The 15001-nt window shown below is 30.1% G+C and overlaps 3 protein-coding genes across 4 annotated transcripts; 2 read left to right on the forward strand and 1 right to left on the reverse strand.

The window, feature by feature from the left end:
- The first annotated feature begins 2600 nt into the window (after positions 1-2600).
- Prdm13 (PR/SET domain 13) lies at positions 2601-5582 on the forward strand. The gene is made up of 3 exons (XM_072908927.1): positions 2601-2982; positions 3733-3994; positions 4699-5582. Exons 1-3 carry the CDS (start codon positions 2659-2661, stop codon positions 5580-5582), a joined length of 1470 nt encoding a protein of 489 aa, XP_072765028.1. The 5' UTR covers positions 2601-2658.
- A 1325-nt stretch (positions 5583-6907) lies between these two features.
- On the forward strand, positions 6908-7967 carry Atpsyndelta (ATP synthase, delta subunit). Its single transcript, XM_072909744.1, has 4 exons — positions 6908-7017; positions 7216-7344; positions 7434-7631; positions 7693-7967. Exons 2-4 carry the CDS (start codon positions 7225-7227, stop codon positions 7858-7860), a joined length of 486 nt encoding a protein of 161 aa, XP_072765845.1. The 5' UTR covers positions 6908-7017; positions 7216-7224; the 3' UTR covers positions 7861-7967.
- A 141-nt stretch (positions 7968-8108) lies between these two features.
- Positions 8109-14411, reverse strand: LOC140675349 (uncharacterized). 2 transcript variants are annotated; one of them, XM_072909702.1, is made up of 5 exons: positions 14139-14411; positions 12918-13147; positions 11398-11680; positions 10980-11163; positions 8109-10870 (listed from the first exon to the last, which is right to left on the reverse strand). In XM_072909702.1, the coding sequence occupies exons 1-5, from the start codon at positions 14372-14374 to the stop codon at positions 9275-9277; spliced, it is 2529 nt and encodes an 842-aa protein (XP_072765803.1). In that variant the 5' UTR covers positions 14375-14411; the 3' UTR covers positions 8109-9274. The 2 variants fall into 2 exon arrangements, with proteins under 2 accessions (XP_072765803.1, XP_072765804.1); XM_072909703.1 differs by lacking the exon at positions 14139-14411 and having other exon boundaries at positions 11398-11743; positions 12918-13059.
- Between the last annotated feature and the right edge of the window lie 590 nt (positions 14412-15001).

Below are 15001 nucleotides of genomic sequence, written 5' to 3' on the forward strand. Positions count from 1 at the left end.
TACTGGCAAGCTTTCCAAGTCTTTTATACTTCTGTTTACTACGAATCGTACAAGGGGGGTTGGAACACTTGCCGCGTACATTTTGGGGCACGATAGAATGGCGAAACACTAGTGCTCGAGTTTCCAGCGACCAGAGAGGGGTTGCAAGGGATGGTGCGGCTTGTGAACACTCGTGTCATTCCCTGCTCCGACAGCGTACACGTGGATGAATCACGTCGCCCGTGTAAGAGATCCGCGGTGAAGGGACCATGCCCTTCTTCTGGTTCCAGATCAGACTGGTTAAGCTACATGTAGCTTTGAAAGCTTGTCTTAAGAGAATTTACGCAAAGATCGAACATAATTAACGAAAGAGAGGAAAGTATATTTAATATAAGAATATTTAATATAATATTAAAAATATTATAAATATTTTTTTATAAGTATCTCGTTTAATCATTTGTTCTTTTACTTTTTATCTTCTACGACAGAAGCTAAATTTTCAAATTCAACTATTAAATCTTAGATATATGTATGTACATTTTTCTATATATTAAAGTATTGAAAGAAATTGACAATTTGACTTTTTTTAAATTTGTTATTGGAAGAGAATTTTGTATAACATAAAATCAATTATCGAAAGAGTTAATTATATTATTTTTTAACTTAATAAAAGCTTCAAACTTTTAGACTTGTTTAACATGTAAATTTAAGTAATTCTAAAGAATTCTTAAAGAACACTGCACTATAATTTCACGGCAAAATTACTGGGTATGATTTAAAATAAATCTCATTGAACTTATTGAGAAATGGTATCATATTTCTTCATAAATAATTTGTAATTCGTAAGATACAGTTTAAGTATAATTCCATATTTAAAATAGACAGTGTCTATAATAAATAATTGAATAGAAAATAATATAAATGTATGATATAAGTGTATAATAAGTCATTTATTCGTCGTGTATAAGAAGTCATTTATCGCGTATAAAATAAAAAAAATAAATCTTTTATTTTGCGAAATTCTATCACTTTAATCATCACATCGATATTCAACTGTGATATTCAATTATCACGTGAACATTAATCTTGTCGTTGAAAGGAGAAGTGTGTCATGTGCAACGAGAAGCGTTTTATCGAGATCATCTATCGCGCGAATGTAAAAAAGAAAGAGAGATACGTATTGATATAGCGGTGGATCGTGCTGAGTGCATCAAGATCGACGGAAGATTAAGCAAATTCGGACGATATCGCGCCTACGCGATCAACAATCCGGACCACCGAGAAGAATGAGCCACTTAATTTCCTAATCAACCGTTGATTCAGATGCACCTTTCGGCGGATCCCTCGTAATACGGAGACGCATAGTAGGCCGCAGCTGAGCCAAACAATGTCCTTTCACATGAGGCTTTTATAGCCCCATTCAATGTACTAAAGGTCCTCTCCTGGTCCACTATTTTGTTGACCCGCGAAACAAGTCTACGTCTTCGTCAAAATTGAAAAAATATCATACTTTACAATAATACAATCGTGATCAAGGCGCAATGATTGGCGGCACAATAATTATCATTATTTTTACATTTTATCGTGCAACGCATTGTATCTAAATTTTTTAATTTATAATATTTTTATTTATATCTATGTGGAGTTTTTTCTATTTGTTGGAGCAGGTACTATTTTTTCGTCACGTCATATGATGCACATCTTGTATATCGTTAATATATAGAAAAATAACAATAAAAAAATATATATATATGTATATATAGGTCTATTTTTATTAATAATTTATTTAAATTAATTATTAATAAATCAGAACATTACATACACACACACACATATATATACATATATCATTAATGTAATTAATAAAAATAGATTTCACATTGCATTTATTTAAATACAATGCAATTCATTTAATTTAATTATTAATAAATAAAAGCATATTATATACATAAAATTTTCTATTTGTTGTTTTTTTCTATGTATATTAATAATATGTAATAATAATATTATAATATAGTATATTAATAATCTATATATATTAATAATATACAAGCAGGCTACAACACCACGTGATGAAAAAGTAGCACCTGCTGCAGCAAATAGAAAACCCCTAGGAGTCTACGACCAGCTAGCTCCTCCTACCCTGCATGGTTGCACCAACGACATGGTTCAGAAGCAACTGAAGGGCCCATCTATAACCGATTCTTAAATACAATTACATATACGTATTTACTCATACAGAGAAACATCGAGGGGAAAGCGCAGCAGCTACACCAATGATCAAAATTAGGCACCACCCCCAGACATATTTAAAGCGTGCACGAAATCGTCTCTATGTTAGTTGATATTTTAACTTGGTGCCATGACTATACGAATCATTAATGTTTGTCGGTTCAGAGTACGCTTTGTAAAAATTTCATGTTGTGACAAGAATACATTTCGAAAATGTTATAGTGTATTTTTTCCAAATTTTATGGTATAATGTTTCGAAATTTTCACTATATCGATATTTTTAGTGTGATTGAAAAAATATCACTAACTCTCAGACGCATCTTCTGGAAATAGTTTGTAAAAAAAAAACTTTAGGACAAAAAGAGAAAGCAAGTTTGCGAAAAGTCTTTCTAAAGAATAAAGAAGAAAGTCAACGAAAAGATTACACGAGAATTGGTCGCTTTCAATATGAATCAAGCTAACATCCCGGTAATATATCCCGTCACGACAGAAGCTGAGGAACTGACAACGAGAAGCGAAAGATTGGAAAGAGCTAGTTTATCTCAAGAATATCCGATACAAGGACATTCAGTTCAAAGATATCCAGTGCAAGGATGCCCAGTTCAAAGATATATTAATCTATCCATGAACAAAAGACCCAACTTCTTCATGAGCAGACCGCTCGTTCGAGCTGCTGGACTTCTTAACAGAAATTCCACGACAGAAATTATCGATGTGAATACGTTGCTTCAAAAAAATACACCAATAAGTCGAAATGTATGTAGCAAGAATGTGTAGAGTATAAAAAGAATCATGTTTCTCACAATTTTCTTCAATATTTGAAAAAATTTTTTATTTTCACGTGTCTTACTTATTAAAACGATAAAAGTTCAAAAAAAGATAATATACATACTATGTTGTAATGAAATGATTCTGTCAGAAAAATTTATTTTATCAATGAAATAGTTTTCTATTCATTTTAATGTTTTAATAATAACTTAATTATGAATTTATTTAATTATGAATTTCTAGAAACAACAAAATAAATTTTACGACATGGTCTCCTTTTCTTAATATCTCCATCTGTGGAGCAAAGAGTCATCTGAGAAAATTAATATACACATAATGTTTCGTATTTTTCGTATATTATTTTTATAATAAACTTACTTTTTACTTTGGAATGAATTAGTAAATCTTAAATTTTAATTTGATTTTAATTTAATAATAATTTAATTTTGATAAATTTTAATTTGATCATTTAATAATAATTTAACTTTGATAAATTTTAATTTGATCATTTAATAATAATTTGACTTTGATTTAGTTACAACATAGATGAAAATTTTATTTTATTTGAATAAATTAAATTTCTCTAACTGATAATGAGTCATTGTTTTCATTAAATTCGAATCATTTTTGTATTCAATGTTCGTAATAGAGTGATCTCAATATACGCATAAAAATATAAAATATTTCATAAAATCTTAGTTTTCCAATTTTAACTAAAAACTATCTAATATTAATATACTATTAATGCTCTAGGGTGTCATCGAAATTATTGATATTGGTGGGCGACTCCATTGTCTCAAGGAACCGATTAGTTCGTCATATTGGCTGAAGACAATCACTTTGGCAACAGACTTTCAAAATGCCAATGTTTTACTTATGATTAACAAGAGCGGACTCATGTTAAAAACAATAAGAGAAATATTACCAGGCGAACCGCTTTTTATGTGGTTCGCAGATTGTATTCTAAATGTGTTGAACATTCCGTTTTTGACACCGGCAAATTGTAATATTGAAGGTATGAGGTTCATATGTCAAGCAAAACTTTTCTCGTACTTAATCTCAACCATAAATTAGTTGATCCTAAATTTTTTTATTAATTTTTTACTAATTTTTGACGATTATTGTTTACACGCTTTATTAATAATTTTATAATAACACTATCAATTTTGTATAATTAATTTTTTTCGATTATTTCGCTTGATCTTTAAATGAAATTACTATTTGAATATTTGTAATATTCAGTTCACTTATTGTGAAATTGCATCGATAGTTTTAATATACGCGTGTAATTGTATTATATATTTTTTTTAAATTATTCAATACATTTATATTATTTTACATTATATTATTTACCATATATTAATGCATTTAATGTATTATATAAATATATTAATAAATTTATATAATATTAATATAACTTAAATAATATTAATTGTATAAATTATATAAATATTATATAAATTTTATATATAAATATTATTTGTTGCAAATGTTTTAATTATGATGCTAACGGTATTAAATTTTATAATAGCTCAAATCAAGACGACCATAATCAAATTTATTAATTAAAAAATTTTTATAGTTATTATAGTAAATTTCTGTTTATAATTTTAAATTACATTAATATATAATACTAATATAAGATAATAAATGTAGTATTAAATAATTTATTGTTAGTACTTTATTTATTAAATATTTATTAATTTTAAATAATTACAGGTCAAGTCTATACATGCCACATTTGTAACAGCTGCTTCGACTACCCGAATCCTCTAAAACTACATTTACTGTTAGATTGCAATCAAAAGGACAACAGTGACATTTGGACATTTTTGGCGAATAAAATTGTTAGTCCTTCGAAAACAAATCTATCTTTCAATCAAAATTCAGAAAGGAGTTTCACGTTCAAGCTAAATCCTCTGCCTGTTTCCAAGCCAATAACGTTACCGGTCAATATTCCATCGTATTCCACGCAAATGACAGAAACGAATCGATCGCTAAGGAACGATTCACCGTGTTCGCCGAATCAACTATCACCCTTGTCGTCGAATAATCTCTCACCGATTTCAACGTATCCCTTACCGACGGGAATCTTACCGAGTTCGTCGACTTACAAATCGTCCATCGAGAATCTAATGGATCGTCGTATGATGTTGAGATCTTACAATGTTTTGATGAATCGAGATCAGATAATGCCCTATGATCTTGTGTTACCTTCAAATGCGTTAGCAGATTCTGGAAAGAAAGCGGATCCCGCGGAAGTAGAGACGCGTGCTAGCGAAATCGGCAAATGTAACGAAGGTTACAGATGCATTTTCTGTAACAAGATCTACTCGAGAAAGTATGGTCTGCGGATTCACATCAGAACGCACACAGGTTATAAGCCTCTGACGTGCAAGGTGTGCGAGCATAGATTCGGAGATCCTAGTAATCTCAACAAGCACGTGAGATTGCACGTGACAGACGATAGCCGTTACAAATGCGACATATGCGGCAAGGTACTAGTCAGGAGAAGAGACCTGGAGAGACATAAAAATTCCTGGCATTCAGAAAAAAACGACGGCAATGTTTCCGATGTCGAAGTCAATAATGATGGGATTTAAAGTTTTAAAGAATTAAAGAATTTCGCGAACGATCTATATCTAATAATAAGCGGTTATTTCAAGGTGCTAGAAAGGATATATACGACAAATCGATAAAAACTCGAAAACGATTGTAAATATTAAAATATTAATAGCAAAAATATATATATTTAAAAGTAATCATATTTATATATATATATATATATATATATATATATATATATATATATATGTATATTATTTTTAAAGCTAGTCATAAAAAAATAGTATTATTTCTTGCTACTTGGCACAACTATTAAAATTCTTTATCATAAATAACATTCCTAGTTATAAATAATATTAATTGAAGACTTTAAAGAATTATGTACATAATTTAAATCAAATTATAAATCACTCTTGTTTATAAATATAATATTATATACATGTTGAAAAAGTAAAAAAAAACTGATTTTTATTTTATTACAAATTTCTTATATCAGTGAAAAAGAAATGTTTGTGAAATTGTTGATGTTAAAAATAAAAAATTCTACCTTTCGTCATCAATTTCCATTCTTAATCTATCTTTATATTATTTTATATATCTCGATAAAAAGTATCAAACTGCAAAGTTATAATTTAACAGAAAACATGAAAACAATATATATAATTATATATAAATTTATATATCATAGTATATATATATATAATTTATCTTTCAAAAGTAGAGTTACGTCCTTATCACCACACATGTTCAAAAGATATTTATAAGAGATCCACAGGATGTGAAATTTTTTAACATGGATTTCTTAAAAACATCTTTTGAACATATGTGCTGTTAGAAGTAGATTAAATATATTAACATATGCGCACGGTATCAAAACTATTTTTCTTTAACAATGTATATATTTCATAAACTGCGATGCAGTCTGTTTTATAGACGAAAGATACTTTTGCCCAAATATGGTCCACTTTTCGTGGACATGTAAATAATAAATTTTTGCATGTACAATTTATAATTAGCCATGTAATAATCATATAAATAAATTCACTCACCAGTCGTTGCACCAGTCGTTACACGGTTGTTGCTAACCACCTCCTTTGGCGAATCCTGTAAAAAAAAAGAAAAAACAAGTTAGATATGTTATAAATTTTCAAGAAGATTTATTATAAGAAAGCGTTAAACCTCAAAAAAGTTTTATATCACACATCGGCAAAATAAGTGATCGAATGGCACGATCTTTTTCATCGCACTCAATATTTTAACACTGTTTTGCGTTATGCACTACAAAATTTTGAAAACAGTGTAGCCAACTGAAAAGAATAAAAATTCTTCAGAGCAACGTCAGCGCCACAGCTACGTATCTTGTTGTCAATTTTACGTTCATGCACGGTCGGTCCTGTCAATACCTGCAAAGAGCATCCGTCTTCTGCACACATTTATAATATTAGAATTTTAAACGGGGATACTTTGATATTGGTGAGTATAATTTTATTGCCGACGAAAAATATCTTCTCCCAGAAACTTGGAGCTTATTTTCTGAACGAGTCATTTAAAATCGAGAGCTGAAAAACGAAATTATACGTGTATCTTGTACTTGTGATGTAACAACCTTGTCAATATCATTTCAGTTTATGTGAAGGAGACGTGTTTCTTAAAAAGATTACTCGTTTTCAGCATACAGAAATGGCAACTCTCGCTCGTACTTTGCGCCCTTACTTAAGGTGTATCCGGAACCAAAGAAGAACCTATGCAGATGCTGTAGCCAGTGATCAAATGAAGTTTACGTTTGCTGGTGCTAATCAGGTATAATGGAGTAAAAATTGTGCAGTGATAAAAAGTTAATTATATTTTAACACTAATATATTTAATATATTTTCTTTTTCTGTGTTCAGGTATTCTATGATCAAGCTACAATTCGTCAAGTTGATGTACCTTCCTTCTCGGGTGCATTTGGCATTCTACCAAAACATGTTCCCACACTGGCGGTATTAAAACCTGGAGTAGTTACAGTGTATGAAGAAGGTGGTTCAACTAAGAAAATTTTTGTCTCATCTGGTACAATTACTATAAATGAAGACAACAGTGTACAGGTACTTAATACTGTTTTCAAAATAATAAGTATAGATTCTAAGATAACACATCTATTTGTAGATTCTAGCAGAAGAAGCTCATCCAGTAGAAAACCTTGATAACTCAGCAGCAAGAGATATCCTTAATAAAGCTCAACAACAACTCTCTTCGGCGACAACGGACAAAGACAAGGCTGAAGCAGCTATTGCAGTTGAAGTCGGAGAGGCTCTTGTGCAAGCTACGCAATAAATGTTATAAGTAATATAAAATTATATACACACATTTCACACTAAGAATTTTAGAAAAAAGCATGTGTTCAACAACACATCCTTATTATCATAATAGCTGTATAACAATGTGACAAAAATAAAAATATATTAAGTTATATATGTATATATTTGATTAAAAATAGATCACTCTGCTAATTTTCATTCTTTTAAGTTTAAAAGTATAGAATACAAGAAATACAAGAGGGATACTATTGTTATAGATATAGATTGTTATTCAAAATTCTTTATTAGATATTAGTTTTGATATTTGTTCATTAACAATAAATATGCTGCCATTTACAAGCTATTTAGGTACAATGATTTTATTGCAAGTACTTGTAACAGCCGTAAAAATTTTCACGCTGTAAAACTGTTAAAAATATTCTTTCAATCTACTCATCAATATAATAATGCATAAAAACAGACTATTTAAAATCTGAAGCCTAGTACCACGTTATTGTTATAACGTCAAATACTTTGGATGTACATAAGTATTTGGCACTTCTTAATTAACAAAGAATATAAAATTCTACGCAAAAAGTTTTTCTTGCAAATATCATAAAACAGCAATAGAATATAGTAATATTCCTAAAACTAACGCAATAACATATTATTTAGAGAAACATACATTCAATTGTTAAATAAATAAAATTCTTAAATATACAAATATATATATATATATATATATGTATATATATATATATATCATTTTTGGTATATATAATTACATATATTATCATTAATATATGCTGTACATATTTTTAACAAGTTTCCTAACAACGTTATAGACCAATGTTATAAGAAAAAACAGCATATATATATTTGTGACTGAAATATATAAAAAAACCATGATATCTATTTATTTTTGCATAAACATTGCTATGAAGCTTCAGACCATATTTATAAAAATTATTTGTTCATATCAACATAATTAATTTGTGTAAAAATAATTTTATATTGTGCATTTATTTTCTTACATTTCTATATGTGTGTATCTTTAGTTTCATCTTAGCTCTTTTTATGTTACATCTGAATAATATTCCAAAGTTATGGACACTTTATTTATATTATCACAAATTATGCAAGAGTACTTTTGTTTATATAAATATTTTTTGTGTAAAAAAGTCTACAAATATTTGGCACAAATTATATAACATATGTATAGAATCACATACAATTGTAGAATTCTATTAAATATAGATATAGCACATATATATGTACAGTCATATATTCTTAATTTGTCCTAGAGAAAACATTTGGAAGGCAAAAATTGCCCAAGGCAAATTTAAAGCTATCGAGTGTAAAATCACATCTTTACAGGGAAAAGGGAGACGTTAATATGAAAATAAAGTATTATTTTCTTGCGTGACTAGTTAATGAAGAAAATATGTAATTTATGGATTTCTGGCTAGTTGACACTTCATCAAGGATGGCAGCAATTTTTCTCTGCAACACATATTTGTGGTATTGTTAGTATTCTTACAGCAATTGCTAAATACTTTCTGCAATTGTTGCAGTGTCTTCAGACAAATTACAACGCAGCAAGAATCACAACCACCGGACTCGGTGTTGCAGGAACATCCACTTTGCAAAGAAGACACAAAGTCATCTACGATTTTTATCGTATCTTTTTTCGTAATTTCCGTGACAGGGCTATTTGTGCGGGTCTGACAATTTTGTAAGTTATCGCACTTGCAATCAACACATTTACATATATCAGCATCTGCTGTAATCTCCTGCAGAACATTTCTATTATCTCTCTTATTCTTAATATTATTTATATTCTTAGGCTCATAATCAGCAGCTTTTTGACATTGCACAATCTCAGTATTTGCCAAAATATGTTCCGCATTCACTGTATTAATATTTCTCAAATTTTCCATAGATGGCAATTGAGAGTCTATCTCTAGTGGATAAGGTTCCGGACCTACTAGATCGACCAGGGAATGAACCGCTATAGGAAAAGCGTTTAACTCGGACCAAGACTGTGCTCTCAACGCGGGCGCGGTTGCCAATGCCGTAACATCTATCCAAGGTGAAGGTAATTCCTCTTCACTGGCTATTGCGAGTTCAACGGCTTCAGATTGCGCGTTCGTAATGACAGTATCCGTGCACAGGTCGTGATTTGAAACCGCGTTAAGAGAGTCTCCGCTTTCTAAAGTCGCATCATTGATGAACGAGAGAGCGTCCATTCCATTCTCGAAAAGGTGGGTTTCATTCGAGGAACTTATAATATCAGGAATATGACTAGTAATACAATTGGCACTATATAAGGCGTTGTTACCGTTGTTGGCTATACTTCCTGCATTCGATCGGTTTGCAAATACATCATCAGAAACAGTAGCGGATTTGTTTTTATACTGTTTCATATCACTTGTGAAATCTGTTCCTTCCGTAATATGCGCTATTGCGTTTCGTAAACCGTCCTGCATAATCTTTTGCTCTAAATTTATCGGCATAGATTGATCCTGCCTATCTATACTATCACTATGCACTTCCGTTAACGAAGCTGACTTATGCGAATGATGTTCAACTATATCCGTTAAATTATCTTGTTGCATATTCGATTCGGTCATTTGGTTGAATACTTTAAATTCATTATAGTCCTCATTATTATTAAAAGCGTTAACTGCGTGTTCGTTAAAATTATCTAACACAATATCCGTTGCAAGAAGCGCAACTTCGGTGGTTCTATTATTCGAGTCTTCCACATCTTTGGTAGAAATATAATCAAGTCTTACGTCTAATTTACGATGGTTCATAATGTCCATTGTTACATTGGTGGGAACTACCTGTCTACCTATTGTATCATTTTCCGTAGAAACATATGACATATTTTTATGATTTTGTACGAGATCTGAAGATATTGGTACGACAGCATACGACGGTATAATGGTGTCGCTCGCGCTAACTTTCACAAGTTTCAATTCTAATTGAGTCAATTTTTTCTGTTCCTCAGTTGCATCATCACTTCTGTTGTCTTTATGCTTCTGTTAGGAAATTAGAAAAATAGAGTTTTATATTTAATATGAGATATTTCTTCTATTGTATTTTTATTTCTAAAATTATATTTAATTTTTTATTGTATTTAATACTTACTGTTTCGTTATTTGCAGTTTTATTATGCGTTTTTATGTGACTCTTTAAACTGTGAGGAGTAGTAAAACGTCGTCTGCAATTTTCGAAGGTACAAACATATGGTCGTTCGCCTGTATGTGTCCTCTTGTGCGTTTTTAAATGATGTGAAGCTGTAAAAGCCTTTCCGCAACCCTTTTCTCTGCATCTTAAAATAAGTAAAAAATGATATAATTCCATATGTAATTCTAATATATACAAAGTGTACAAATGTGTAATAATTTGTATAATGAAATTGAGTTTTTTATTTTATATGAATTATTTCTTCTTTTTTTATACGATCTATTTCTTTCATTTCTGTTTATTTTACGTGTTTATAAGCTAATGGTTTGTAATGTTCTTTTTTTCAATATTAATAGAGGAAGTATCGAAAAAAACATACTTGTATGGTCTTTCTTGAGTATGAGTACGTATATGTTTCTTGAGATCGCTTAAAGTAGTGAAGAATTTAACACATCCAGTCTCTTCGCAGTTGAATGTGTTGCCACTATGAAGTCTTTGGTGAGCTCTCAGTCTGTAAAGGGTATTGAACGCTTTCTCACAGCCTTTGTGATTGCATTCGAACGGTTTTACTTTTGTGTGTACCCTAATGTGGATCTTTAGGCTGTAGGACGTGAGAAAGGCCTTGCCGCAATTCGGCTCTGCGCATTTAAATCGATACTCGCCTGAAAGTTTTGAGAATTCCCTCCACATAAAAAGATTGCAGGGCTACCTATCTCTTGCAGTATCTGAAAGCCATGCAGGTCGAAGCGTTCCCTTTATACCAGCATTGATGACTTAATAATATCAGGTTGCAGCAAAAATATGTAAATGTGATTTTATTGCTAGCATCACCACGTGGTAATATGATTTTTACACTTACCTGAATCCTTTCATCCAATGAATATGCAAAAACAAGAGCACATGTTAGTATGGCATATTTATAGAGCAAATTGCATGTTAAACAAGCACCACACATGCAAAGCATGATGATTTTCTTAACAATACAGGTCAAACAAATATACATGGATGAGCCAGCTGATAAAAATTATGAAATAATGAAAATTCTTTGCCAGTATATACTAAATAAAATATTATTAAGTATATAACTATAAATTGTATTAAAAAATGCTAATGAGATATGTTATAATTATATACTATATATTTATATATTAATATATTATTTATTTTATTACATGTATACATTATTATTTTTATAACATGACCAGATATTTTTAGTGTCTCGATGCGGGACGTGTCCAAGAAAGTAAAAAAAAAACTTTAATAAAACGTTTGTTTATATTTTTATACATTTATTAATACATATATTTAAACTGCAGAAGAGAGAGAGAGAGAGAGAGAGAGAGAGAGAAAACATAATTCTTAATTTTTTACAAATTAATATAAATTAATATCACAAAATTAAATACTTTTTTCTCATAAGATAAACATCAAACTTAAAATCAAAATTAAAATTAAACATCATAACATCAATCTTAACTACTAACGCTAAAGAACTAACGCTGTTTATGAAACAACAATAGTGAAAATATGTTAAAAAGTTAGAAAAGTTAAATCTCTCTCTCTCTCTCTCTCTCTCTCTCTCTCTCTCTCTCTCTCTCTGAGACAAAGAGCAAAATCCAGGACTGCCCCGCACAATCCAGGATGTCTGGTCACCTTATATTTTTAATATCAAATAATATTTTTTCTTAGTAATTATATATATATATATATATATATATATATGTATATAGATTGTATATTCTTAGTAAATTATATATATATATATATATATATATGTTAAAGACGTTTTACTTTATTATGAAAGTTTTATATTCTGATTTTTTATCACACCTATTATTAAAAAATCACGAAAATATATGTATAATTATTTGTTAATAGAACAAAATTCTAAAATCTTACCTTTATGTGTTTTCATATGAGTACGCAAATTTCCAATGGTACTGTATGTTCTGGTGCAGCCTTCGTATTGGCAATTATAGCGATTGATATGTTTCTGATAAATATCTGGATCCATACTTTCAATTTTGACAGTTTCAAGAGAGGCTGCATGATCTTCAAGTAATACATCATCTTGCTCTTGATGAATTCGCATATAAAGTTCATCTGGATTGATTGTATGTTGAATATGCCTATATATATATATATACAATATGTATAAGGATGTGCATATGATATTTACTTCCTTTTAATTATTAAAAAATTAAATTAGAGTTTATCTTTTTTTCTAAATTATATTTCTTTCCATATTTCATACAGTTTAAAGTATTATTCAAATAATATTTCTTGTTTAATATAATGTCTGAACTGACAACTTATATTTGCTTTATTATTTCTGAAACTTTACAATTTCTCATATATGAATTATGTGTAGTACATAAACATAAGCATGCCAATTTTATTGCTAGATTTTGCTAGATTATGTATATAATAGTAGATATAAATAATACACATTTGCTGTATGTAGATATCACCAAAAATAGATTTATAACAAACAAATGCATCTGCTGTCAGTATGATAATCTCACATTGCCAATAATGATATTAAATAATATTGTAATGCATAAAAATAATATCTTTTATAATACTAACGGTAATAATAATAATAATAATAATAATAATAATAATAAATTATTCAATTCATAATTTAGTATCCATTCCATGAATATAAATTATCAACAAATAGAAGAAGACATAATAACGTATATATATTAATATATATTAATATGGCAAAATATATTTAAATGGTATTATATACATGTGACATATGGCTTTATTTTGAAATTTTATTACACAGAAATAAAATTGTGAAAATTTTCAGAAACAAATATAACGAAATATATCAACGACATAAACGTCGATGCATGTCTGAGTGTCATTTAAACACCAATTTTTCTTAGACGATTTAATGAATTAAGGCTCTTGTTTCAAAACTCGTTATAGCCTTATAAGGAGGGGGCAAGGAAATATACCGACAATCAGGCGAACGGAATATCGACAATATCTGATTCAAGACTCGCAGATCTAATTGCAAAGGTAAGGTGAGTGCGAGGGAAATTCATTAGAAAAGGAGAAGGCGATGTCGAGATTGCCAAAGGAATTTTCGAAAGCAGAAAAACTCACCCGGTCGTGTTGTCATCGGCGGGTATCGGCCTCTCGTTGATAGCAGCATCGTCGTCGGAGTACCTGTCGTAATCGAACACCGAACTCTGCTCGTAAACCTTCTCGAAGCTTGACAGATCTAGGGTATCGTCCAGGCAGTCTTGCAGATCGTGTGTCACAAGGATATTGTCGAAATTATCCCCGATACCGTCAGCATCCTCGTCTTCTTGAAACTTGTCGCTTTCCCACGTCGCCATACTTTCTTGGGGCTGCGCTGCGCAACAAACAAATCGTGCGATGGGCGATGGGCTCTCTGCCATCAATAAGGCAGGTTGCCTGACGATTCTTACCGACGCAGAAGAAAAACCACGTGCTTACAGTTAGTAAATATAAACCACAGATGTCAGGATAATTCTATTTTGTGTTTGCGTATTTCCATACACTTATTCATTCCTCAACTTCAGAGGAAACGTGTTCAACATTATATATTCGCTCCATTTTCATCTTTTACAATCAGGTAAAAAAGAATATAATTATCGATATTTAATTGTGAATTGTTATAAAAATATCTATTGCGAGAAGTTTTTAATGAAAATATTTAAAAACAATAACACCTTTGAGCAGAAATAATACCCCCTTGAATAGAAATAATAAACTCAAATAAAATAATCGAATAATTACTATATCTACAATTATAACTGTTAGTTAAAATGATGGTTTTATTTACAGAATTTTTTTTACAAGAAGAAGTTGGAGTCGAAGATTAAGCAATTCCAGAATATTTGCCTAATAAATGAACCGTCTCGAATTTCCACTGGAATAAAAAGTTGAGTTCAAATCAGGAATTTGTCGAAAGATTTCGCAGGTATATTTTATCTTTATTA

This window comes from Anoplolepis gracilipes, chromosome 17 (genome assembly GCF_047496725.1).
Source record: "Anoplolepis gracilipes chromosome 17, ASM4749672v1, whole genome shotgun sequence".
In the NCBI taxonomy this organism is placed as follows: Eukaryota; Metazoa; Arthropoda; class Insecta; order Hymenoptera; family Formicidae; genus Anoplolepis; species Anoplolepis gracilipes.